General features: G+C 39.4%; 2 protein-coding genes and 1 pseudogene across 6 annotated transcripts in view; 2 read left to right on the top strand and 1 right to left on the bottom strand.

Moving 5' to 3' along the window:
- Positions 1-3,731, bottom strand: part of HPS3 (HPS3 biogenesis of lysosomal organelles complex 2 subunit 1) — a 39,105-nt gene extending 35,374 nt beyond the window's left edge. For both annotated transcript variants that reach the window (XR_006787231.1, XM_045852095.1), the window contains exon 1: positions 3,424-3,731. Coding sequence is in view for 1 of the 2 variants with exons in the window: in XM_045852095.1 (XP_045708051.1) it covers positions 3,424-3,640 (217 nt within the window). In the remaining variant the exon portion in view is untranslated. The remainder of the gene's footprint in view (positions 1-3,423) is intronic.
- Positions 3,732-15,718: 11,987 nt separating this feature from the next.
- LOC123827224 lies at positions 15,719-16,489 on the top strand (annotated as a pseudogene).
- A 5,082-nt stretch (positions 16,490-21,571) lies between these two features.
- Positions 21,572-27,812, top strand: part of HLTF (helicase like transcription factor) — a 60,461-nt gene continuing 54,220 nt past the window's right edge. For 3 of the 4 annotated variants that reach the window (XM_045851593.1, XM_045851591.1, XM_045851590.1), the window contains exons 1-2: positions 21,572-21,760; positions 23,249-23,459. In XM_045851593.1, coding sequence (XP_045707549.1) covers positions 21,741-21,760; positions 23,249-23,459 — 231 coding nt within the window. In that variant the 5' untranslated portion in view covers positions 21,572-21,740. The remainder of the gene's footprint in view (positions 21,761-23,248; positions 23,460-27,812) is intronic. The other variant, XM_045851592.1, reaches the window with a different exon arrangement.

Here is a 27,812-nt window from a genome sequence, read left to right as displayed (position 1 = left end):
ACATTCAAATATTCCCAGTTTTGTTACCACTGCACTTTACTTCACACTACAGTAATAGGCCTACATCTATATATTTATTTACTGGGGTTTTGTTTCAATGGTGTAGGTTCCCAAAAGTAAGAATGTTGGGCCAAAGGGTAAATGCATTTTAAATTTTAATAAATATTGCCAGATTATTATCACAATTACATAATAGAAAATCATATTGCCACCAGCACTATTTGACATGCCTCTTTCCCCACACCCTCACCAGCACTGACTCGATGTAATGAGGAAAACATGGACTCTAATGGTTATTATAATTTATATTTTTCAGACCTCTCATAAAGTTGGTCATCTTTTCCCTTGTTTATCAGCCATGTATAATTTGTCTTCTGCAAGTTACCCACTTTTTTATTGGGCTGTTTTATTTTTCTTATTAAGGAATAGCAGCTCTCTGGGTAAAAATGACAATCCTTTCTTGGCCATAAACAGCAAATCGTTGTTGAGAGTCTACTGTTTGATTCTTCTATTTACTTATGACATCTTTTACCATACAATTTTTACGTAGTCATAAATATCTTTTCCTTCTTGACTTCTGAGTTTCCTAACTTGCTTTACTAGTCTCCTCTGTCTTCTATATTATACAAACATGCTCTTGCATATTCTATTTCATTAATTTTTTTAGCTAAATTTTAATCTTTAGAACTTTGTGGGTAGGGAGGATAAGTCTGGGTTCTTCAAAATGCAGAACCTACTATAAGCTAACATTAGGTAATGAAGCCCTTTTCCAATGAACTAAAATTGAAAGGCTGCTGTTGGCTTACTGACTTCCTGTATGTGCATGCAGAAGCAAGTAGCTGCAGACCCTTTCTGCAGGCTCATGAGGTTGAACTGCAAACCTACTTTTGCCCTACCTGGTATAAATGGCTGTTAAAAGATCTGTTCTTTTAAAAAATATTTTATTTATTTATTTATTTATTTGAGAGAGAAAGAGAAAGAAACATTAATTTGTTGCTCCACTTATTTATTCGTTCAATGGTTGATTCTTGTGTGTGCCCTGACCAGGGATCAAACCCATACCTTTGGTGTATCAGGATGTTGTTCTAACCAACTGAGCTACCAGGCCACAGTGATTTGTTGTTTTTCATGGGGGAGATTTGCTACAGAGGAAGACACTGCATGTCTACAGCATAAATCTCCACATCCAAGTTACTGTAAGTGGGAGGAAAGAACACCAAAAAGAAAAAGCTGAGACATGGAAGACATGCAGATAGTGCATAGCTAAGAGTTAACTCTATGTGTAGACTAATAGAAGCTGTACCCAGGGGTTGAAGCTCAGGCCAAGGACTGAGTTACCCTAGAGCTATATGACCCATGCTAATGCATTCCACATGACTCCTGGATTTTAAGAGAGCAATTGGATTATAAAAACATCTTTGTTTTTCAACATCTCATTAGTGAGGTCACCAATCTACTCCCTGCCTACAGCAGCCACTATGGCTCTAGGTCAGTGGTTCTTAATCCTGGCTAAATATTAGACTCTCCCCAATGCTGGGCCACACCCCAGGAAACTGACACTGGTTCTCCAAGCTGTGGTCAAGGCATCAGTATTTTTTAAAAGTCCCCCAGCTAATTCTTATGCACCAGCAGTGTTATCCAAGGATCCCCAGAATCACCACTACTGACAGACAAGAAAGATTAAAGTTTACATAATGCCAGCCACTTCCAATTCTGGAATAAATGTCCATTTGGAAGATTGGGGCAAATAATGTAAACAGTATACTACTGTCTCTGTCTCTCCCTCATACTCACACTAAAGTTGAAACTGATGAGTTTGCCACTCAGTAGAGCTCTTCAAGGTGAGAATTCCTGTGCCAACAAGGGAGTTGAGATGGGGAAAACTGCCAATAATGTGAAATGATCGAAAAAGATTTCATAAGAAATATCAAAATCAGAATCTTCTGCTTAAAGGAAACTTACAGGTCTAAGAAATGGTTTTTAAACTAGTCTGTGGACCGGTGCAGATCCCTGTGGATGTCTTCACTAGTCAAAAAGAAAAACTTAATAATGACAGGGGAACCCAAGAGCTTAAATTGTTTAGCTTTCGTTATAGTTAAGAGGCTTAGTGATTATTGCATGTAGAAAGCTATTGTTCCAGGAACTGAAATGCATGCAAGGACCTACCCTGACTCCAAGAAGCTAGAAAGCAGTTCACCCTTTGTGTTCCCAGGAGGAGATCAAGATGGATTCAATCCTTTTAAGTCTCTACTTATTGGTTCTGGTAGGGACAAGGCAGCACAAATGCCAACTTTTGTGGTTTCAATAAATGTAGTAAGTTGGTCATAAAACAAAGACATACAACATTTGGGGCTAAGTGTTTACTTTTTATAAATAATGGTGACAGTAAATAGAAGGGTTATTCATTTTTTAAAAAACATATCTTTGACAAAATAAACAGATACCATATATAGCTGCCCCACAGTTTTTTCTAATCCACAAAATCTCGTGTCTGGAAATGACTGATCCAGTGATTCAACTTTTTTTTTTTTTTTAACAGAAACTGAGAACCAAAAGTCTCTATGAACTCACACCAAAACAGCCACAAAGAGCAAAAGGACTAGAGGAAGATGGTCAATCCTCCAGATTCATGTTCTGCTCTTCATTATTAAGTGTTTCAGCCTCGGGGAACCCTTGGGGTGGTTCCGCTGTAAACACTTCAATTTACACCTTTACACTTCTCTTGAAAAGGAGGGATTAAACTCAAAATAACCCTAAAGTGACTCATTTTCAAATCTGAATACGTGCCTATTATTAACTGTTAGATACACAAACCCACACAGTGCCTTCTTGGCACACTTCACTTTTCTGGTGGAAAAATAATAGTGGCTGCTGCTACACTGGGGAGGAGAGGGTCGGAGGTCGGGATGGGAAGCGTTCTAAGAGCAGAGTTCCACGTTAAAATCAGCATATAATGTGAGCTTCAAAAATTGACAGTTTGTATACAAAGGTATAGATGTAAAAGGGTTGGCCAGGAGTTGGCCTAAATGTTGAAGCTGGGAGTCCCTGGGGTTCAAGATACTATTCTCCTTACCTATGTATGTTTGAAATTTTCTAAACTAAAACGTTTCTGGTTGGCTGGTTGGTTGGTTGTATTTTTTTTAAGTGTCTGGGTTCAGGGGAACCAACCACCCAACTGCAGCCCTTTCTGGCTAGGGCAGGACGCGAGCAGCTTTCAGCATCCCCACCCGCTAGAAGCAGGCACTTACCACTGGTTGCTATGACAGCCGCGCAGCTCGGCGTATTTTTAGTAATCAACCCCATCAAGCGAGACCATTCGGCAAGTTTCCGGAAGCCGAAGACCCTTTCCCTCCCAGAGCTGCAGTTGGGGACGCTCGAAGGACTAGGAAGGAAGCCCCAAGCAGGGGGCCAGTCGTTACTCACCAGCCGCGCTGTAGGCCAGGTGCAGCACCCGGCCCAGCGTTGAGAAGGCGCACCTGGGCTGGCACAGATCCTGGCCGGCCACCGCGAACGCCTCCACCTTGCAGCCTGCGGCCACGAACAGCGCATCAGGGTCCCCGCCGCAGAACCGCTCGGGCTCGAGCTTGCAGGGCACCACCTGCTGAGACCCGAATGGGTGCAAGTTGTATAACTGCACCATGCCGGCCACCGGCTGCGGGGCAGGCCGGGCCCCCAAGCAACCTGAGCCCGGCTGCAGTGGCTGGACCACTTCCGCAAACTAGTGCACATAGCCGAGTCACGTGAGCGCCAGCCGGGCCAGCATGCGACTCCTCTTCTTAAAGGGACCGCAGCAGTGCGAGGCTGGAGCTTGGAGAGCTGTCACAGCCGCCCCCCAGGCACCGCGCGGCTCCTCCGCAGCCTTCCGCCTTTCGGCCCCGGGTTTCAGAGCCTTGCACCCAGCAGCCCTGTCCTGACCACCGCGACGCGCTCAGCGGTTGGCGGGAAGAAGCACTGCCTTGTCCTTCCCTTAGTATTTTCACCAGGAGAAAAGTTACCGCCTTGGGGAAGGAGAGATGTTTAGGCCCTGGAATATGTTTTAACATTTAATCATTGGCTCTCACGTACCATTTCACACTTACTTCAGGAGCGTCGCTCATATTTTCCCAAAAGCTACGAGCCTGTGGAGGACAGTGCTGAAAAAACTGACTGCAAAAAGCTCGACTCAGTACTAACCGCACGGAAGATTTGCTCTCTAGAAGTCCTTTAAATTCTAGAATGATACAGTTGGAAAGAGCAATGCCTAGAAAACGCTTTACAAAAATTTTGCTTGAATGAAAAAATCCGTGGACATCATCTAGTGAACTCCAGGTATTTGACAAAAGATTATTGTGAGCCCCTAGAGAAATCCTAAAACTATCCTCTAATCCGTACCTTGTATCTATTCCTGACATCTTAAATTTGGGAGTTCGTGGTTGCAGTCCCAATCATTCATTCATTCATTCATTCATTCATTTTTACAGATTTAAATGAAGCAGGTATTATGGCTGCTGCTCTTTCCAGTTCATCCAGAAAATACTTATATAAGTATAGGTTGAGGGATGTTGCTCTTCGCACACAGATGCAACTGCAAAAAGCATAATTTCCTTCAATCAGTTTGTAGTTCAGCCACCCTCGTGAGCACGTTCTTCCAAGAATTTACAAAGTAGGTGCAATCACATCGAAGTTAAAGTCTGCCTCTATTTCCTGTGCCCTTCAGGTGAGTAAAACACCCCTTCTTTTCTTCACCCAGCCCATTGGGACTCAGGAAGACAACAGGTTCATGAAAGTCAGCAAGGCAGAGATGTGGACAAGCTGGTTGCTCTAGTCAGTCAGCAGAGGGCTGAAAACTCTTGGAAGACTGCTATGGAAAACTACCAGCCTATCAGTCTGTATCACTCATTTGTTTTAGAAACCATACTCATGGACACCCTTTTTCCTCCACAAATATCTACCATATTGTCTTTTTTGATTGATTTTCTCCTTCAAGTCTGAAAATCACAATTTCAGTACTAAACTAAAATTTCAAAACTAAACGTACAGGTTCATGGTAATTTCACCTGCATAAAAATGTCTATTTTGAAGGAAAAGGTTAAGATTTGCTCAAAGCCAGGAATATCAATCCCTTTCAGAGACAGCCACCTCTCCCTTACTATAGGGATTCCTACCATTGGCTCATCTAAAATTCTTAGGAAATAGACATGCTAGCCAAGGGGAGGTGAGTGATATTTATACTTTCCATGTTTGTCAGGAGCTGTGAGCAGGGCTGCCAACTTGGAAGGGTTGCAGTGGGTTCCACACTGTCATTTCCTTAGAGAAGGCTGTGTTAGTCTGTTATACAAAATACCACAGACTGGGTGGCTTAAACAACAGAAATTCATTTTTCACAGTTCTGGAAATAAGTCCAAGATCAATCAAGGTATCCACAGGTCTGATTTCTCCTGTCTTCTCCCATTGGCTTGCAGATGGCCACTGTCTTAATCCATTTGGGCTGCTGTAACAGGATACTACAGACTGGGCATCTTATAAACAACAGAAATGTGTTTCTCACAGTTCTGGAAGCTGGGAAGTCCCAGATCAAGTTGCCAACATAGTTGGGTGAGGGCACTCTTCAGGACTGCAAACTGCTGACTTCTTGCTGTGTCCTCACTTGCTAGAAAGAGCTAGGGGGCTTTGTAGGGATGTCCTTTATAAAATCACTAATGCCATTCATGAGGGTTCCATCCTCATGTCCTAATCATCCCCCAAGGCCCACTGTCTAATACCATTATATTTGGCATTAGGTTTCCAATATGTGCCTGGCATCATTAGTCATTAGGGAAATGCCAGTCAAAACCAACATTAAAAACCACTACACATTTATTATAATAATTAAAATGAAATATACTGACTATCACAAGTACTGGTGAGGATATGGAACTAGTATGGATGTCAAATGGTACAAAAACTTTTGAAACAGTCTGGTGCTGCCTTAGGAAGTTGATTATGTATCTACCATGTGATCCAACCATTCCACTTCTAGGTGTGTACCCATGAGAATGGAAGGTATATATCCTTTAAAAGACTGTACCCATATTTCCATAGCAGCTTTATGTGTAATAGTTAAAAACTGGAAACAACTCAAATATCCATCAACAGATGAGTGGATAAACAAATTTTGTTTTGGTCTTACAGTGAAATACTACTCAGCAGTAAAAAGGGACAGACTATTGATACATGCAACAACATGGGTAGATCTAAAAATAATTACACTGAGTGAAAGAAGCCAGACAAAAATAATACATACTATCATTTATATAAATGATTGCATTTATATAAAACTCTGGGAAATACAAACAACCTGTATAAACAGACAACAGTGGTTGCCTAGCTCTGAGTTCAGGGCAGAGGTGTGTGGGAGACATTAGGAAGAAGCCTAAGTAAATTTTTGGGAGTGATAGATATGTTCATTATCTTGATTTTGGTAATTGGTGTATGGGTGTATACATATTTCACAACTTATTTGTATACTCTTGGGAACTGCCCTGCCTGGTTTCAGGAGCTGTAACCCCCACATGGCTAAGGCTGAGTGAGCGACCTTGGGACCATAAGCCACTAAGGAGACAAAGCTTATCTCCCTGGCAGGGTTGCCGCCTGTGCTCCTTTTACTTCACCCTGCCTGGCCCCCAGTGCTTGATCAGTTAGCCAATGATGGGTAAGATTCCCCAAGGGAGGGATGACCTAAGACAGTCATGATCATGGGGGTCCCAGGGAAGGATTTGGGAGGCTATAGAAAAAGGGGGTGATGGACCCTCACCCCTCAGCTTTGACATAGCCTGAGTCCTCATTCTGTCTGCAAAAAGTCTCCTAATCCCTTGGCTGCCTTACTTCCCCTGCATGACTTAAGCCTGAAACAATGCTGGAGGTGGGTGCCACACTGTGCTGGAAAGGGTGGGTTCCCTAGAGCAACCAGGCCTAAGAAAGAATGCATAGAATCCTATGAAACCTACTTTGCTAATACCCTCAATTTAAATGATAAGGGACCAAGCAGGAAGTGATTTTTTTCCCAAAGTTTTGTGGCCCTTTAACTATCTGACCCCGACTCAGAATAAGCCCTCAGAGTTCTTTGAATGTTACCTATTGTTTAATCATTTCTGCCTGACAAAGATAGGTGAACTTTATTCCTGTGTGTGCAAATTAAACCCAATAAAAGCTTGTCAAGGCAAGGGTCAGGGGTGCTCTCCCCTTGAGAGAGAAGCTGTGCTGTCCCTTTTCCTCCCCAGGACTTGGTAGTCCATGTGAATTTCTCTAGTCTCATCCACAATGCTGCAGACCCCATGAGCCGAGGTCCAGCATCAGTATACTTTAAATATGTGTAATTTTTTAAGACCACAAGACATAGTATAATAGCTAAAAGACCTACCCCAAATCATATTGCCACTTAAAGGCAAAGTAAAGCTCATTGTATGAATCTTAATGACATAGCAGTTACTTCATAAGTATTTGTTAAAAATAAGAGAGAGGAAGAAAGAACTAATGTCACTTTCCTACTGAAAACATTCCAATGGCTTCCCATGATAATCAGATTAAAATTTCATAGCTTGGCCAGCAAGGCCCTACACTTTCTGGCCAACCTCATTATCTCTCTCCAAACTTATTTCTATCCATTTTTTCATTGTACCCTAGACACATTGCACCCTAGAAGTCCTCTAACTGCTCTGCTCATTCTCTCCTTACAAACTTAGCACTTGCTGTTTCCTGTGCGTAGAACTTGTTCCCAGATCTTCTCATGACTTATTGCCCCCACTTTTTTCTTTTCTAATATTTCTTCTCTGACATTCCATGTAACATACTCTCCTGGTACTTTCTATCACCTCACCTACCTAATTTTTATATTTCTTATTTCATTTTTATCGTTATCTGACATGATATTATATATTCGTTTGCTTTTTAATTTTTTTCCTATAGTAGACAAGAAGCAAATTGAGAGTAGAGACTTTGTCTTCTTCACAATTATATCCGCAGTACCTAGAACACTGTCTAACACATAGTGAGTGCTTGAAAAATATTTGCTGAATGAATGATCTTGGACCTCGTTGAATGGAACATTTATAGTCATATAGTCACGGTTATGTAATCTCTCACAGCCTCAAATGCCTAATTTCTTACCTCAGAGTGTTGTCAAGAGGATTAAATGAAATAATGTATTTAAAGCATTTAGCACAGTGCTTGGCATGTGGTGGGTGGCTCATGCGTTCTCTTTTACATTCTGATATATTAACTGTTATTTTTGCAAATTTTCTGTGACCCATGACCCCTTCCCCCAATTTAGGCAGCAGGAGCCAGGGAATTACATACTGATTACCCCCAGGGCAAGGATAACAGCGGGACCATAGAATCTAATTCATGTCTTTCCAGTTATTCCAAGAAAAAAAATACATACTTGCAATTATTGGCTTTGTATTGCATTTGTCATGGCAGTCTAATCCTAAGTATTTTAAGAAAGGATTTATCCTAGAGAAAAATTACAAGGTAAAAACTGGCTAGTTCACAAAATACATTAAGTGACATTTCCTTGTTTCTGGGCCTCAATAAGTCTTAGTCAAGATAATACATAAATAAGATATCTGACTTAAAATACTCCCCTTTTGTGAAATCTTTCAAATGAGTCTTTTCATTGTAGTTACATATTTCTAAAACCAAACAAATAGACATCTCACACTAAACCAATGGTTCACAAACCTAAGCCTCAGAATCTCCTGAAGAGCTCCTGAGGAACATTGTGTTGTTCCTCCCCACCAACATTTCTGATTCTATAAGTCTATGGTGGAGTCAGAGGAATTGCATTTCTAACAAATACCCAGGTAATGTTAACTGATCTCCTGACCAAACTCTGAGAATCATTCACTGAACTATTTGGCTGGATGAATCTGAAATCTTACTAAGACCCAAAATTATTTACAGTGGTAACTAACTCATGAAATAGTTTTAAGCTTCTTTTTGTATAATATATTATACCATCCACAATACAAGCCATTTTGACATTAGCATAAAGCAATGCACAAATCAGCATTTATTGACTTTGAAAGAGTACCCGGAGTATTGAGCTGATAGTCCAGAAGAACTGAATTCTAATCCCAGCCTCACACTTAACTGTGATCTTGGTGCCAACATTCAAACTTCCTAGACCTGAGTTTTCACATCTGCAGACCAAGGGGAGTGAGAAGATGATGTCCAAGGTGTCATCTGTCTCTAAAAGTACCTGATGATTTTTTGATACTACCACAGTGAAGGGGGAGACTGCGAAACACAGGGCTTGCTTCTTAGTTGGTGACAGAGACACATACCTACAGAAAAAGATACCAGTTCAAGCTCAAGGGAAATCAAAAATCAGCCATTTCAAAATTCTATCCTGGTGGTATGATGTTAGGAAAATAACCTCTTCACTCAGTCTCAGGCTAAGGGAATTTGAAAGTATTCTATAATATTAATGATAATAATCATATTAACAGAAGAAACTTCTCCTTTCTTTTCTTTCCCCTTCCTTCCTTCCCCCACTCCCTCCCTCCCTCCCTTTCCTTTCCTTTCCTTTCCTTTCCTTTCCTTTCCTTTCCTTTCCTTTCCTTTCCTTTTCTTTCCTTTCCTTTCCTTCCTTTTTTCTTTCACTTTTTGATAAATATTTATGGAGACCTTTGATAAATATTTACGGTAATGTAACAATGGAAAATTGTAACAGTGGGAAACTGTATCCCATTCCACCATTCTTTTGACTCTGTTTCTGTAAGCATCAACTGTGACTAATATGTCACTTGTAGATGAGCAATATGTTTGTTCCTAGTAACTAACTTCAAAAGATGCAGATCCTGACCTTCAAGCATCCCAGCTCCAGGGGATTTGCTGACCTTCAACCATGGAGCCAGGTTGACATGAAGCCAGGATGACATGAATCCAGGATGATTAAACCAGGATGATGCACACCAGACCATCACTTGCCTTATCAGAATGGACTGTGCTCGTCTGCGTATAGAGAACCTTGCAACTCCCTTCTTTGATCTCTTTGTTCTGTTCCCCTCTCCCCCCTTATAAAAACCTCTGCCTCCACTGAGATGTGGAGATGGGCTTTGTGTCATGAGTCCTCCATCTTCCAGATGACCAGCATCTGCAAATAAACCACTTTCCTTTACATTAGCACCTATCTCTTGAGTATTGGATTTCATAGCAACAGGCAGTTGGACCTGCTTTTGGTTATAGTAAGGTACATGGAAATGCCCTTAAGTAAAGGCAGGACCAAGAGCCTGAGACCAAACCACATTAGCTGAACAAGTTACTTTACCTCACCAAGCCTACTTATTCACTCCCAATACTGTTATTATGAGCCTCATGTGAAATAGTACACATAACTTTTAGTGAAGGCCCTGCCACATAGTGAGAAAATAAATGTTATATCCCTGTATCTCCCCAGAGGACTCAGTGTTATGTGGTGCTAAAAATCTGAGTAATTTAAGAATGAACAATGGTCAGAAATGTAGGCCTTGAAGATGAGATTAGAGAGTGAAGAAGGGATGAGAATGGATCTGAACATTAATGGAGGGAACATAGATCAAAAAGGGAGAAAGGGGGCAATTCCACTGTTTTGGGATTAGGAAGTATAATAGCATGATTAAGAGTTTGTGCTCTTGGAGACAGACCACCTGGATTTGGACTTTGACTCTGCAATTTACTAGTCATGTTGTGTGATGGTGAGTAAATTATTTAACCATTCTGTATCTCAGTTTCCTCATTGTAAAGTGGAAATGATGATAGCATCTAACCTCTTATTTTGAAGATTAAATGAGCTAGAATCTGTTAAGAGTAACATGCCTGGCACATTATAAGAGCTTAGTAAGTAAAAGCTACTGTTACCATTTTTCAATTCATTGAAATGAATTGAACTAGAGCTTCTAGTGAAGCTCTTGTTCCTGGGAATACTCAATGGTGCATAGGGGCTATTATTGTCTCAAGTTGGAGCTACATAAAGCATGTTCCTAGAAATGCTTCCCTGAGGACTCCTGCTTTTCTCCTATGAAGTTAATACTTACAAAGTTTAGATCAGATTCCTTTGAAATTCCAAAATTTTGCTGTACATTAGAATCACTGGGGAACCTTTAAATGTACTGATGCCCACATTGCACCCCTTATCAGTGAAATTAGAGTGTCAAGAAACAGGGACCAGGCATTAACACCTTCTAAGGGTTCTAATATGCAAGAAACTGGTAACCATTAGCCTAATAGATTCCTTTTCCTTCAGTGTTGAGGGTGCTGAATAAATCAAAGCCTTTACCTGGGACATTGTTTCATTTTTTTTTAAAGTTATGTGTATAAAACTATGAAGGTAACAGGGCTATCCTAAACTGACTAACATGTTCTTGAGATAGTTAATTGTGACCTCGAGTGGTATGATGAGAACCTAAAATAACCAGATTTTCTTGCAGTAATGCTTTTTAAAATTTTTTAATTGATTTTTAAAAATTAAAAATTTTTAAATTTTTTAAGAGAGCCTTTGATCTGTTGTTCCACTTATTTATGCATTCATTGGTTGATTCTGGCAGGGGAGCAAACCCACACAACCTTGGTGTATCAAGATGATGTTCTAACCAACTGAGCTACAGGGCCAGGGCTTCAGGAATGCTCTTAACACAGGGAAAAACTATCAATGACCACTCTCCTCCATCCCATGCTCTTCTACCACATATTACCTAGAAAAGGAAAACGAGGACTAGAGAGGAAGCTGACCAAGATTACGAAAGCGTCATTAGCAGCTGTAGAACTGAAACTTGACTGGTCCTCCGACTTCCCCTTCCTCTCCAGGACACCCTCCCCCAGAGTGGCTTCATCTTCTCAACTTCCCAGTTGAGAGCCAGCAAGCACCACCAGTGTGTATCAATAGCTTCCAGGTTTTTCTAGCTAATAACCATGACATTGATTCCTGCAACTACCAAACACAATCATATAACTGTCCTGAGCCAGAAGGACCTGGAGAGGAGTGATCTCTCTCTTCTATGCCCACAGTTTTGATTTCTTCTGTGTGATAGAAAGCAAAGGTTGAACTCCTGGCTACAGAGGTCTGACCCATTGAACCTTCTGGTTAAGGATAACTCTCCATTTTACAAATAAAGAGAGTAAGGCCCAATGAAATGTACTGCCTAGCCCAACCGTCTTGACATACTCTTTCTTTCTGTCCTGAATCCAAGGGGCTTCATGTCAAGTGGATAAACTGAGGCCCAAGTACAGAACTGTCTTCTCCAGGAAAGCTTCTGAAAGGCCTGCGCTAACCTGCAGCACCAGCACTAATGGGGCACTGGGGGTGTGACATTCTCAATATGAGGTAACAATGGATGATACCAAAGTACAAGGAAAATATTTGTGCAGCCTGAGGGTGGGTGGGCAGCACTGTTGCTCCTCCCTCTGCCTCTTAATCGAAGCTGTATCCAAACTTCCTGCACTACAGGACTCATTTCTTCCAGCACACAACCTGGAAAGGGCTAACAACCAAAATGACAAAACCAAGTGGGTAAAAGAGCATGTGTTTCAATCGTTGTTAGGTGGGAGCCTATGGGTGGGGCAGGTTTCCTAGAGTGATTACATCCATGCTGAAACCTGAAGGACCTATAGACAGGAGCCTGACAAAGAGTAGGCCAAGGCCAAGGCCCTCACAGAGGTATTGTCCACAAGCCTAGAGAACAGAGCAGAATTAACCTATTGAACTTCACCATTTTGTGGGGAGAGAGGTGAGGGTAAGGGGGAGAAGTACCACCTAAAGCAGGATTGAATAACATATGATGGGGGACTCAAATGTTGGAAAAATTTTAGTTTCAGGTGATAGCTAATAAGCTTAGTAATCAATGTTTATTAAAAGCTATTATTTCAGAAACTGAAGGTGTGACCCACCTTGGCTCCAGGAGGTCATAAGCAGTTCCACCTTTGTGCCTCAGGAGAACTGCAAGCAGTCAAGATGATATCTGAGCCACGGTACTCAGGGGTGAGACATCAGCCACCCAGGGCCCAGATGAAAGAATGCTGCAGCTTTTATCTGATTAACTTTTTCCCTGAATTCCAAACCCCTTTTTTCTTCTTCTTATAAAAAGGGTCAATTTAAAATGGAATTTAAGACAGTCTGTTACAATACAAACCCACCATCTTCTCAGGTCGCCAACTATCTGAATAAAGCACCCATAAAGACTCAATCCCTGTCTCTGCTCATTGGTTCTGTAGGTGACAGGCAGCACTAATGCAGGCGTTTCTGGTTCCACATAGACATTATCCCCAGGGCAGTGTGTAGACATTAGAGCTCTAGGCAGTGGAATTCATTACCTGCTCTGAATTAGATTCTAGAAAAATTTGCGTTCATTGAGCAGGCTGATTGAAAGGGTTGGAGTCAGAAAATCTTGGGAAAAATAATAGTAGCCTGGGCTATAGTAGAAGCAGTGGAGATGGATAGGAGACGATATTATGGCAATGAGGTATATTTATGAGATAGGCTGGGAAAAGAACAGTTATTTATTGTATGGGGGATGCTGAATTACTTTAGGCTGACCTGGGGTATGGTGGTGCCATTCTCTTGATAGGGAAATTTACATACATGTACCTAAACAATGATGTTCTTATTTATAACTTATCTCATTCTAAAAATAAGCTGAAGGAGACACCTAGCCATTTATACAGCCTGTGCATGTGGGCTCATAATTTGCAACATACTGATAGACAAACTTTCAAACAAATGCACGTGTTAGGCTGGGAAAGGCTCAAAGAGTCAAACTAGGTCAATGTTCTGGGATCTAAGCTCCTCACCCCTCTACCTCCACTGGGTGGGGTCTGTTCCTTTTCACTGTGTGCTCTTGAGTAGTAATTTAACTTCTCTTGGTTTAGTTTCTGAAAGGTAACTGCTTAGGCAGTAAATTTATAATGAAGATGTGACATTTAAGAATGGCCCTTAAATACTAAAGAAATTTTAGTGTGTCTGTCCATGAATGATGGCACCTGAAGACAAGAGATACCTCCTAAGTAGAGAGGAATTCGACATGATAATTTAAGGAGAAGCAGGGAGAAAGGCTAAAGCTTGCTGTGATGGTCTCTTTTAGTTTTGTTTTGGATTTTTGTTTTATTTTGGGGCAGAGACAATATCCATTACAGAAGATTTTTGCTCTGTGTGGCCTTGATTGTAAGAGATTCCAGGAATGGATGGTGGGTAGCAAGATAACCCCTTGGCTAATTAACCTTAATAAAAAGCATATAAAGCTTTAGCGTTTAGGAAATATTTATCCTCTTGTTATTTTTGTAGGTCACTTCAGCTTCTGTATTGAATTCTATATTCTTTCTGGATTTAGTTGAAAGAGATTTTTATTTCTTTGTTTTATAATCTCTCATTAGACATGTTTTTACCCAAAATAAACACTGCATTGTTTTGAATGGTTTTCATCTCTGTGACCTGTTTTTTCCCTCAGCTTTGAAGACCCCTTAGAAATGCACCCATTGAAAGCCACTCATCATTCCGCTCCTGCTTAGCTGCTCCTTAGTCCATGAAGCTTCTGAATACCTTTTTCCTAGTTCCCAGAATGCAATGTTTTTATCTTTATTATCAACTCTGTCAATGTCCCTTGCAGCTTAGTGATTAATATCTCTTTTTGTATACTTTATGCTGCATAAACCATGCAAGACATGCATTATTTTCTTTTGTATATTGAAAGACTATATATTATTCATCTTTTATATATATTTAATGGCCACATACTAGTTATTTTTGTATGTGTCTGGCAAAGGTAATAATATTTATTCACCTATTTTCAGTATAAAAAGTTAAACATATCCCTTCAATTAATTTTTTTAAAGATTTTATTTATTTTTAGAGAAAAGGAAGGGAGGAAGAAAGAGGGGGAAAGAAACGCCCATGTGAAAGAGAACCATTGATCGGTTGCCTCTCACATGTGCCCCGACCAGGGACCACACTGGCATCCCAGGCACGTGCCCTGGCAGGGAGTGAAACCAGCGATACTCAGCTTTTCAGGAGATGCCTAACCAACTGAATCACGGGACAGGGTGGTTTAACAAAGCTTTTAAAGGGTTTTTTCAAAATATAACATTTCAAGTTTGTTAAAGCTAATTAGAAACTTGGTTAAAAACCTGAATAAGTTAATTACGTTTTAGACAATCTTTCAATAACAAAGGTACCCTAAAGAAAAGGTTGAGAATGATTCTCTTTGGAACTTAGTAAAAAAATTTTAAATGTATGTGCCAGTTATTGCTACATCTTTCCTAAATCAAATTTTCTTTTATATAAATAGTAATTTTTAAACAAGTACATGGTGATTTATCTCTTACCAGAAGAATCTGAATGAGCCTGTCTTAGAAAACCAGGCAGCTGTGTTCCTTATCCTTTTAAAAAATATTAGCTTCTGCTCTGACTAGTGTGGCTTAGTTGGTTGGGCATCATCCCCCAAAGTGAGATGTTGCTGGTTCAGTTCCATTTAGGGTACATGCCTGAGTTGTGGGTTCAGTCCCCAGTAAGTGTATGTACAAAAGGCAACTGATTAATGTTTCTCTCTCACATAGATGTTTCTCTCCCTCTCTTTCTCCCTTCCTTTCCTTCTCTCTAAAAATAAATAAACAAAATCTTTACAAAATTATATTAGCTTCTTTTCAGAAGAAATACCAAAAGGCAAGTGACTCCGGCGCTGCGAGAGGGCCCATGCGTCCCCAGAGCCTCTGGAATGGGGGCTGCAGTGGATTCCATGGAGGATTTGGCATCAATATCCAGGGGTGAGGTCGTGGCCCAGGTTGAGGTCAGCACTGGGGCCAGGCAAAGTTTGTGGAGACAAGGCAGAGGACAAGGAGTAGGTCCCCATCACCAAGCTGGGCCTCCTGTTCAAGAAAATGAAGATCAACTCCCTGGAGGAGATCTGTCTGTTCTCATTGACCATCAAGGAATCTGAGGTCAATGACTTTCTTGGGGGCATTTCTCAAGGACAAGGTTTTGAAGGTTATGCCCATGCAAAAGCAGACATGTGTTGGGTAGAGGACCTGGTTCAAGGCATTTGTTACCATTCGGGGTAACATGGTGATATGAGAGCTAATTGCTCAAAGGAAGTAGCCATTGTCATCCATGGGGCCAGTCATCCTGGCCAAGCTCTCTATTATCCCTCTGTGTGAGGCTGCTGGGGGTACAAGATTGGCAAGACCCGCACTGTCCCTTGCAAGGTGACTGGCCACTGTGGCCCTGTGCTGGTGAGCCTCATTCCCCACCCCAAGAGCACTGACATCATCTTAGCCCCTGTGCCCAAAAAGCTGCTGATGATGGCCAGGGGCTACACTGCCATCCTGGGCAACTTTACCGAGGTCACCTGTGATGCCATCTTCAAGACCTACAGCTCACATCCATGACCTCTGGGAAGAGACTGTGTTCACCAAGTCTCCCTGTCAGGAACTCACTGACCATCTTGTAAAGATCCCCACTGGAATTTCTGTGCAGAGGACCCAGGCTCCAGCTGCAACCACCACATAATTTTATACCAGAAAAACAAATTAATTAAACCTGTTAAAACAATAAAAAATAAATATTAAATTTATGGGTAAAAATATATGTCTTATCCTTTGAATTATCTTTCTTTTTCACAAATTCATGATGTAGCCCGCTAATGATGTTTCCTAGTAAGCTCAATTTTCTGAATATTTACAGCCAGCTCTGTTGACTTTAGTATGCTAACATAGGCCATCAATGCTTTAAAGCTCATCTGGGGGTATGTTTTACCTTATTTCTCTTTGACCCAACACTTCACCAAAAAATATTAGGGAAATGAGAATTTTATTTATAAATATTACAAAATTAACCATTTAAACAGGTCATTAATATATTCTTACCCCCAAACTTCTACCTGTTTATGAACTTGAGTTTCTTGATATTTTAATTCTATTAGACCAAGAGATAAATTTCCTCTAAAACTCTATTTGAAAGCTTTTTTTTTTCAAATTTGATAAATATGTTTCACGTTTTTTCAGGTGTTTTTAACTTTCTAAAGTACTATTTGAAATGGCAACTTAAACCTTAATTTTAGGGTTAGCATATGTATAGTTGTAGGATGCATTAGTTTCGTGAATTGTGATAATGACTAAAATTTGATTTGCTAATACAGCATAGTTTCCCACATGAAAAAAGTATTTTTGATAATATCAAAAGTGCATTTCGAGTTGAAGTTTTGACTTTTTACTTTTGTAGCTATATAGGAGGCAGAAAAATATTTACCAATCCTTGCATATTTATTAAAATGAAAAGAACTTTGGCCATGGTCATGTCAAGAACCCTAAATAATTCCATGGCCCAGAGTGGCACTTTCCTGAAGGTGGGAAAATATTCTGGGCAGGGATCAAAGGAGGGGGCAGATCCCAGGCAGGCCTAAGGCTTCAGCAACTCCCTTCTTCTGCCTCGTAGGAGCACTTAGTGTGCCAAGGTCTGAAGCAGGAGGAAACGATTATCTCCTGGGAAAGGCCTGTGTAATCTGGAACACCACAGATTTCTCGGAGTAGGAGCTGGGCTCCAAGTGTCTCATGGTTCTTGATGAAACAGTTCAGTCTGTTTCAAGGACATTCACGTAGGGAAATGACTGGCTTTGGAAACAGTGTTATTCTGGAATGTAGGAATAACCCTGCTGGTGATCACAAGGAAATGTTTCAATCAACGATACTCCTTGATAAGTGCTAGAGGACTCATTAGATAGTAACCTTACTACAACAATAATAAGAGTGATAATAAGAGGATTTATTGATTGCTTACATCAAACCAGGCACTTAATAGTCATTATATTCAAGAAGAATTTTATTTGACATTTATTTTACATTATTTCTTCTGCTCTATCAGTTGTGACTATACCCAGTAATCTGCTCTTGAATAAGTTGGAGTCCTGATTAAGTGTAGAAAATTCAATTGTAAATAACTAACTCACAAAAGATTTTATTTTCTGTCATTTCCTTTGCCTTGTCTTCTTTGATTATTTTTTAAAATGGTTCTGAAATAATGTTATACCAATGTCGATTTCCTGATTTTGATGATTGCACTGTGATTATGGTGTTAAAATAAATAGGGTAAAAGATAAAGGAACTTTTGCATGACTTTAGCAACTTTTCTGAAGTCTACAGTTAATTAAGAACAAAGGTGAAAAACTTCATAATTTCTTCACTACAAGTTATATATTTTATTATTTTCTTTTGGCAAAAATTATTGTATGTTCAATATAGAGAACATTTTCATACACACAAGCAAAAAGAAGAGAATGAAAATTCCTAATCTGGCCAGCTAGAGGTATCTGCTATAAATACCTAGTTCTGAGTTATTGAGATGTATGTGATATACATCATGTATTAATTTCAATCAGTGATTCTGTTTGCAAAGATAGAGCTTTATATTTATCGAACTTAATTTGTCTTAAACTTTCAGTTCGCCTAATGGGAGGTAACAATATAGCCAATTTCAGATACTTTAGTCCTTTCAAGATTTAAAGTCAATTAAATTTAGGTTTCAAATTGTCTTCTTTTTCTTACCCTTTAGAGGGCTTCAGTTCATCTTTGAGGCAATGGTCCTTGCTTCTGCTCACTAGAACCATGAACTATTGAAAGCCTCTAGCCTTCACAGTGCTGAAGACTCACTGGGGACTTTCTTAAGATTGAAAGGCAATCCTTGGATCCCTTAACAGTCACTTCACTAGCCTTTACTCCTTTACTGCCCTGGCACATTTCTGGTCTCTGAGGCTCTCTATCTTAAGATTTGCAGAATTTTAAGGCAACTCTATGGAAAACGAGGCACAGCTTTCTTTTTTATGGGATCTCCAGAAACTTTGCTAGGCTATCATCTCTCCTGTGTGGCTCTTGGCTCAAAGTCTTGGCATTCCAGGACCTTTCCCAAAGGTCCACTTAAGAGATTTACTCTGTGAAAATTCTCCTCCTTCATCTAGTTTTGTCTCTACCTCCTTTTGAATGAAGGAAACAGACTAGCTCTTACAGCATCACATATTCTTCCAGAATCTATTAGTTATGACATAAACTTGGAGGTTTTTTGGTATTGAAGGCAGACTTTTGGAAATTCAGATTCTTAAAGTTTTTTGGTTTGTTTTCCTTTTTTTGCTAAGGGCTTGAAAATTCTGTTTGTTAACAAAGTATAAAAGAACATTTTTTTGAGGCAACTGTGAACATATGATTATGAGCTAATTATTAGAAGACACCAATGATTTAATTTTGTTGGGTGTGAAAATGGCCTTATGATTACACACAAAAATAGTCATAATGTTTAGAGAAGTTAGTGAAGGCCATTATAGGCAGTGTGGGTTGGGAAGTGGCAGGATTGGGAAGAAGGGGACAGATTACTAAAAGTCATACATACCATTCTTTGGTTTCATGTTCAAAGTATCAAACAGAGAAGTGACACGATTAATCTACATAAAATGGGGGAGGATGAGAAAGAGTGTTTGGGACTGGGAGGTGGAAGGCTAGAAGAATATTTTATTCCTTCTCCACTGTTAGTACCCACACTGAAATCCATCAGTAAACCTCATTGGTTCTGTTTTATCACCTCCCGATTCCAACCCACCATTATCTCTTACCTGGACCCAACTGTTGCCTAATTATCAACTAAACAGTCTTTCTGCTTTTATTCTTGTTCCCTATAATCCATTCTCCAGAGAGCTGTCAGACTGACTTTTTAAAAGCTTAATTCAGATTGTCATTCTCCTGCTTAAAACACTCAATTGCTTTCTATTGCATTTAAAATGAAATACAAACTCTGCCATAGACCATACATTTGTACATAATCTGGCCATTGTCTTCCTCACTGTCCTCTTGGTGCCACTTTCCTCCTTACACATCAGTCCCACACACATGTCACTCTATAGTTCCCATTGTTCTTTTCAGTTACAAATGTTTATTTTTTAGAATACATTATCTAGTGTGATAGTTCTGCTGTAACATTTTAATCAAACTAGTACAAACTGCCCTTCATTTTAAAATAAAAAAGAATGATTAAGTGAAAAAGTATTTAAGTTCAACAGCTAGATCTGAGATGTAAAATAGTGATGAGATGGACACAAATTTGACTTTAAATAGAAAAATTTTACTCCATTCAATCTGGATTCTTTTATGATAGGACAGTCATTACACATAGGTCTCAGGTCTTGTACTTTCACACTTGGAATTTTATCTTTCAGTCTAATGAGCATGGCTTCCTTGTTAATTTTACACACAAAACATTTTCAATATGGGCATTTTCTGGCATATTTTTCAAGAACTTAGAATCAGGCACATCAAAAATTGAACTATATTGCCATTTACTTCACAATACTTCTAGAAGAAAGTAAAATAATTAAAATAATTAGAAATGTCATTGTCTTCATCTTCCTTCTGTTTGTTACAATGAAATAATAAATTGCTGCAGATTTGATTCCTCATTCTGTTGGTGGTTCATGTTTACGGATCATGATGGTTTAAGATAATGAACAAATGCCTCTTGAAAAACTGCTTCATAGACCACCTCTCATACTCTGCTAAGGGAAGTGTAACATGGATCATCACTCCGTGAAGGGCAAATGTCAATATTGATCACATTCGTAAATACATTTTCTTTTTGATCCTGCAACTCTCGACAGTTACCCCCAGCCCTAGCGCAGATCAATGCCGCCACCAGCTGCCACCCTTCGTGCTGCCACCCCTCGTGCTGCCACGGCACCAGATAAAAGGCCTGCAGAATCAGGGCCACCAAGGCTCCGAGACCAGCCCTGCCAACCCAGGCAAAGCCAACAGTTCTGAGTCTCACACTCTCGCAGGGCGGCCGGAGCGCATCCCGGAGTGTCCGCGGCAGTTTCCCGAGGAAAACAAGCGTCCTCCCGTCTAGCCGGGGCAGCTTCGAGCCTCAGGAGAAGCTGCGCCCGCCACTGTCAGCGATCACCAAGTTATTTGTGCTGTCAACGCATTTTGTGGCTTTCCTCTACTAGAAATGAACATTTTCCTTTTTAAAAAAGGGGGAGGGGGTAGTCCAAAAGTCTAAATTTCAGTGAAGCTCTTCTGAACTGAGTGTGTCTCATAGATTAGCCCACGGTGTTTAAAATGAGTATTTTTAAGGCATATACACGGGGTTAACCACAGGAAAAGAAATTATCTCGCTGGTCTCTTCACCGCTGGTACATCGCGGAGCTTATTCTGTGGAAGACCCTATTACAGGTAACATCAGATGAGGAGAAAATTGGAGGCAGGATGAGGCGGGGTCTGAAGAATAAGGCTAAGCCTTCGGGCTTTGGGGGAAACAGTCGAACAGAGAGTCGTTTCCCCGTTTGAGGCAGGGAACCACACAGAAACCCGGGGCACAGGACTCTGGATTGGTGGGGGTGGAGGTGTTTCGCGCGCCTCCGCCTTAGGGGCGGGGAAGAACCCGGATGAAACCATCCCCACAGTTGCGACCCCGCCCATAGTCTTTGAATCTCTGTGCGGGGCGGAGTTGCCCTCCCTTCCATACTCTGATTGGTTCGTGCTTGGTTTGCGATTGGGCGTTCCAGTGCCAGTCGCAAAGCGTCAGCGGTTTCTCAGATTGTTGCTAGGAGGAGACGGCAACGACGTCTAATTAGCCGCGCTGCGTCTTAGCTTGTGGTAGTGCGTTCTTCCTCCGGTGGTCGGAAGGTGCTGCTGGATTCTCAGCTGAGGGCCCTGGAAGGAGGCGTACACAGGCGGCTCGTAAACGATCCCTGGGGCCCAAGCGTTACCCTCGGCACCCACCTAGAGCTATGTCCTGGATGTTCAAGAGGTGAAGGGGGTGGAAGGGGTGTGGTGCAGGGGGATAACGGCCTAGGGTGTCCCCAAATGAACCTGACCTTCCCCCGTTCCTTTTCCCTTTTCCCGTGCGATTTCTGCAGCATGTACTCGTTTTGCTGGTGGCTCATATATCTATGGTAGAAATAAATGTATACTCTTTGTTGGCGAGTGAAGGCACCTCAGGCGAATGTATTGCCAAGGCCTTGGAGAAATCTCTGTCAAGGGCTGTCGGAAGGGCCTGGGGCTCAAAGCTGCAGTCCTTAGCTGGGATCGTGACCTGTGCTTTATTCAGCAAAACACCATTAGATATTCAGTGTGCATTAGGCATTGTGCTCGGAATAAAAGGCGAAGTCAGTCAGTCCTTGACCCTAAGTAGCGCAGTTTATGTGCAAGCAGAAACATGCAAATATATATTTGCCGAGAAACCAAGGGAAATGCGCAAGCGAGATACCTGTTTGTTCTTAAGGAGAAAGGATCGTTCTGGAAGCCCCCAGCGGACTTCCCTTTTTTCAGTTTCCAAATTGGTTTACTTGCACCTTCCTGAAATAGTTATCCATAAGGTGATTGAGGTTACCCTTAAACCAACGGGAGTGGGAGGCTTTAGGTCAATCTCCCATGATACCATCGTTGGGATGCCTGAATAAAATAAGGGTTCCGTTCGGAACGAATTGAAGTAATGGATGCTGGATATATTATCGGTAAAGATAGAACTTCACATATAAAAATAGTAATAGTTATATATTTGCAATCTCTTCTTGCTCAATCTCCATTGAAATTTTGGGTATAATTAGAGTTACCGGGTATAATTAGATACCACTTTGCAGTTTAAGTAGATGGTCACTGGGAAAGAAATTTATGATGTTTATTGGGGTTTTCATATTTTAAATGATTTTATGTATTTACTTTTAGAAAGAGGGGAAGAGGAGGGGGAGAGGGACATCAATATGTTGTTCCTCTTGCGAAGCCCCAAGAGATTTATGATGTTTAATGGGGTTTTCATTTTTTAAATACAATTTTAAATGATTTTATGCATTTACTTTTAGAAAGAGGGGAAGAGGAGAGGGAGAGGAGCATCAATATGTTGTTCCTCTTGTGAGGCCCCCCCACCAGGGGCACCTGGCGTGCAACCCAAGTCTGTGCCCTGACTGGGAATCAAACCAGTGATGCTTTGGGTCGCATGCCACCACTCAGTCCACTGAGCCTCACTAGCCCTGGGTGGAGTTGAGGTAGAGGGGTTCATTTTGAATACTCTGTGGGCAGAAGAGGCATTACGGAATAAAAAGGGTTCCTCAAAACCTCCCCCACTCACTCCAATTCTACTTTTACTAGAATAAACACTCTCTTAATTTTATATAGCAGTTGCCACATCAGATTTGATTGGTTGAAATAAAGTGTGAGAAAACAATTGGCCTATAAATATGGTATGGTTTTTGAGAAATACTTGGCTAAATTTTCTTCCTTTTTATTTATTTATTTTTAGAGATCCTGTTTGGAAGTATTTGCAGACTGTTCAGTATGGCGGAGTCCATGGAAATTTTCCACGCCTCTCATATCCAACTTTCTTTCCTCGTTTTGAATTCCATGATATTATCCCTCCAGATGATTTCCTAACTAGCGATGAAGAACTAGATTCAGTCTTATTTGGAACTTTGAGAGGTCATGTAGTTGGACTACGCTATTACACAGGAGTTGTGAGTATAACATTAGATTTTGAGTTAAAATATGTATTTATGGTATTAACCTAGAAAATAAGAATTAGAAAACTAAATTCATTTAGTTTTTTTTTTAAGTAATGAAATATATCTGGACAAGAGATAAATATCTAATGACTAATATTCTTTTACATTTATATCATACTTACAGTATGAAAAACACTTTTTCCTATATGGTCTCATTTGCTTGCTACAGTGACTCTCAGGTACATAGGGCATCTATTATCCCCTTTCTATAACTGAAGAACTGAAGTTCAAGAGGTTAAATGATTTGCTCAAAAAGCACAGATACTGTGCTGTACATTTGCCAAATGACTTCCAAGTCAGTCCACTGCTTTCTCCCCTCTGCCCCTCAGCACATTTCTACACTTTAATATTTTTAATTTAGGAAGATCAGCTCCTACTAACTAGATAAAGGAATTGTCTGTTATTAGGTCCGTCGTTCCTTTTGTAGTAAAACTCTTTGTCTCCCAGTTTTTCTTCCTGTATCTATCTTTATCTCTATTACCTGCAGTGTGTTTGTGTGTGTGTGTGGTGTGTGTGTATGAGAGAGGGTGTATGTGAGGGAGACACACAGAGAATGTATGACTTTCTCTGTTCAGTAGTTTCCTTTATTGTGGTTGTCTAGACTGTCTCTGTATTATCTGGATGATATACTTCTAGTTTTATTTTGAAAAGTTTTAAATGTGTCGATTCCCAGCCAGGGTACATGCTTGGGTTGCAGGCCATGGCCCCCAGCAACTGCACATTGATGTTTGTCTCTCTCTCTCTCTCTCTCTCCCCCCCTCCCCCCCTTCCCTCTCTAAAAGTAAATAAATAAAATCTTTAAAAAAAAGTTTTAAATGTGCATAAAAGTAAAATAATACAATAAACTCCATATACCTATGATTCACATTCAGTAGTTAGCAAGTTTTTTGCACATTTGCTCGATCCCTTTTTCATTTGTCCTTTTATAATAAAGATCCTAACTATATCACTTTATACTCATAAAATTAATAATAATTTTTATTATACTTAATAACTAACCCATAATCAGTTTTCTTGATATTTAAAATGTATTTTTATAGTTCATTTTTTCAAATCAGAATCAAAACAAAATTGATACATTATCTTTGGTTGTCCCCTTCACCTTTGTTTCATGTCATTGATTTGTTGAAGAAATTACATATGTTCTATGGAAAGTTCTAAATTTGTTAGTTTTTGTATTCCTCCATATATTTCTTATTTTGAAGTTTCTCAGATTTTTTTTTGGTTGAGATTCCTTAGGAAAGAATTGCATGATCTGGATTTGTCCATCTTTCATTCTCCCATATTTTATTTTTTAAAGTATATTTTTATTGATTATGCTATTACACTTCTCAATTTTTTCTCCCCTTTATAGCCCTCTGCCCTGTACAACCCTCCTCCCCCTCCAGCATCCCCTTCCCCTTAGTTCATGTCCATGGGTTGTATATATAAGTTCTTTGGCTTCTCTATTTCCTGTACTATTCTTAACCTACCCCTGTCTATTTTATGCCTACCAATTATGCTTGTTATTCTCTTTACCATTACCCCGCCATGCTCCCCCTCCTCATTAATAACCCTGTATGTGATCTTCATTTCTGTGATTCTGTTCCTGTTCTAGTTGTTCACCTAGTTTTTGTTTTTTGTTTTTTAGGTTCAGTTGTTGATAGTTATATTGGAACTTCTAATATCACTTTGTGATTGGAAATGTGTTATCTAGGAGATTCCTTACGAAGGAACAATAGTTTCTGAGTTTTTGTGTGCTCATTATTGTGATGTTTACACTAGTGATGCGTGGCTGAATATAAAAAATCCTTGACCCATACTTTCTCTCCATGATATCTTGATGTATAAAAAGTTGTTGGTAAGAATTCTCATGCCAATATGGGGTTATTTTTTTTTCCACATAAGTGAATTGAAATTTTTTTGCCTGGCTAAGTAAAAGAAAATTTTTCTTACCTTGAAAGTCCAATAGTTTTATTAAGGTTGTATCTTAGTGCTGACTGTTTTATAACATTGTTTTCTTATATTTCAGAAAATTTTCTTTAATTATACTAGTTTTAAATGTTTGCTTTGTTTCAAAGCTTGTTTTTCTTCAGGGGCTCCATTCTAGTCTCTCTATATTATATCTTCTGTTTATACGTATAACATATGTTTATGCCTAGTATTTCCTCAGAAATCCTTTTTATCATATTTTTTTCACTTTTCTGTTTTCATTATGTCCCTTACTATGGGACAGACCTTTTCATAAGGTCTGTTCAATTTTGTGTTCTTTGTACTTTAGTCTTTAATTCTGAGATTATTTTTCTTTTCTAACTTTTCTTAAATCTGTTGGCTTCTTATTTCATATTCACCAGTTCTCAGGCTTTCAATTAATCTCTGAGCTTTCCTATTTATGATTTGTTCTATTTTTTCCCAAAACTTGCATTATTTTGTAAATTACTTTAAACCATTGTAAAATATTAGATTTGGTTGCTATTGATCTTAGAACAATCACTTTTTTGATTTTAGAATAATTTCTTTGATACTGGTAAGTTAAAGATGTGGGCTGATTAAAAGTAACCATCACTTTTTATTTTTTAAAATGTGTATTATTTATTTTATAAGTAATACATGTTTGTTATTTTTAAATGGCTAAAATAAAATGCATTAAGTATTTATAAAGTCTATGTCCTAGAACCATAACTTTTATTCCCCTTGTTTTGCCTTCCACACTTTACCCTGTGAACATACACTTGTAAATTGAAACCATATTTATATAAACAAAAATGAGATCATGTTATGCCTATTACAGGGATCACCTTTTTTCTCAGTAAAATATTAATATCTTTTCACATCAGTACAAATCTATATTGTATTTTTTATTTCCCTATTGATGAACATTTTGGAGTTGATCACTATGATGAGAAACTGTTGTAATAAAAATTGAGGTATTTATCTTTGCATACTTTTTTTAAAGATTTTATTTATTTATTTTTAGAGACGGGGAAGGGAGGGAGAAAGAGAGGGAGAGAAACATCAATGTGTGGTTGCTTCTCACATACCTCCTACTGGGGACCTGGCCCGAAACCCAGGCACGTACCCTGACTAGGAATCAAACTGGCAACCCTTTGATTCACCGGCCTGCACTCAGTCTACTGAGCCACATCCGTCAGAGCTGCATACTTATTATTTTAAAACTTTTTTCAGTTTTGTTGAAATGTGATTTGCATCTCTTTTAAGTATTTAATCCCAAGAATTGCATTACATGTAAGTGTACGATTCCAAGTGTTTGACAAAGATATATGCCTGACAATCACCATCTCAGTCAAGATATCAATTGTTTCTATGCACCCTTAAAATTTTCTTGTATCCTGTTGAGGTTATTCCTTCCTGCCCCTGCCCGAACAACCACCAGTCTGATTACTGTCACTATAGATTAGTTTAGCTTGTTCTAGAGCTTTGTATACATTGAATCATACAGTATGTACTTTTTTGTTTGGCTTCAAATTCAGCATAATTCAGATACTCCTTGCTGCAATTTTGGCAATTCATATTTTTAAGAAAAACATTCACTTTGTTTAGATTTTCAAAGTTTCAGTCATAGAGTTGTACATTGTAATCATTTAACTTAAAAAGATTTTAACTGTGTTTATGGTTATATTCCTGTTTTCATTGTCTCTGTTATATATTTGTATTCTTTTTTATTGATTAGCTTTGATAGAGATTGATTTGTTTTATCTTTTCAAGCTACCTCTGTTGGACTTTTTAAATTATTATTGTCCTTTTTCATTGATATCTCTTTTTATATTCTACTATCCTATTTTACTTTATTTTTGGATTCTTGATGAACATTTAATGTTAGTATTATTCAGTAATAAAAGAACTTAATTTTTTTTATTTTTTAAAATATATTTTGTTGATTATACTATTATAGTTGTCCCTTTTTTTCTCCCTTATTCCCCTCTGCCCTGCACCATGTACCCCCTGCTCCCCCAGCATTCCCCTCCCTGCCCCAGCTTAGTTCATGTCCATGGGGCATAGATATAAGTTCTTTGGCTTCTCCATTTCCTATACTATTCTTAACCTCTCCCTGTCTATTTTATACCTACCAATTATGCTTCTTCCTGTACATTTTCCCTACTCCTGCTCCCCACTGATAACTCTCCCTGTGATCTCCATTTCTGTGAATCTGTTCCTGTTCTAGTTGTTTGCTTAGTTTATTTTTGTTTTAGGTTCAGTTGTTGATAGTTGTGAGTTTGCTGTCATTTTACTGCCCACAGTTTTGATCATTTTTTTTCCTTAGATCTAAGTCCTTTTAACATTTTATTTAAAGAGCTTGGTGATGAA

This window comes from Phyllostomus hastatus, unplaced genomic scaffold (assembly GCF_019186645.2).
Source record: "Phyllostomus hastatus isolate PE091 unplaced genomic scaffold, TTU_PhHast_1.1 phas_contig_86, whole genome shotgun sequence".
NCBI classification, from domain to species: Eukaryota; Metazoa; Chordata; class Mammalia; order Chiroptera; family Phyllostomidae; genus Phyllostomus; species Phyllostomus hastatus.
Note: the sequence above shows the minus strand (reverse complement) of the source record. Positions and strands in the feature narration are given on the sequence as shown.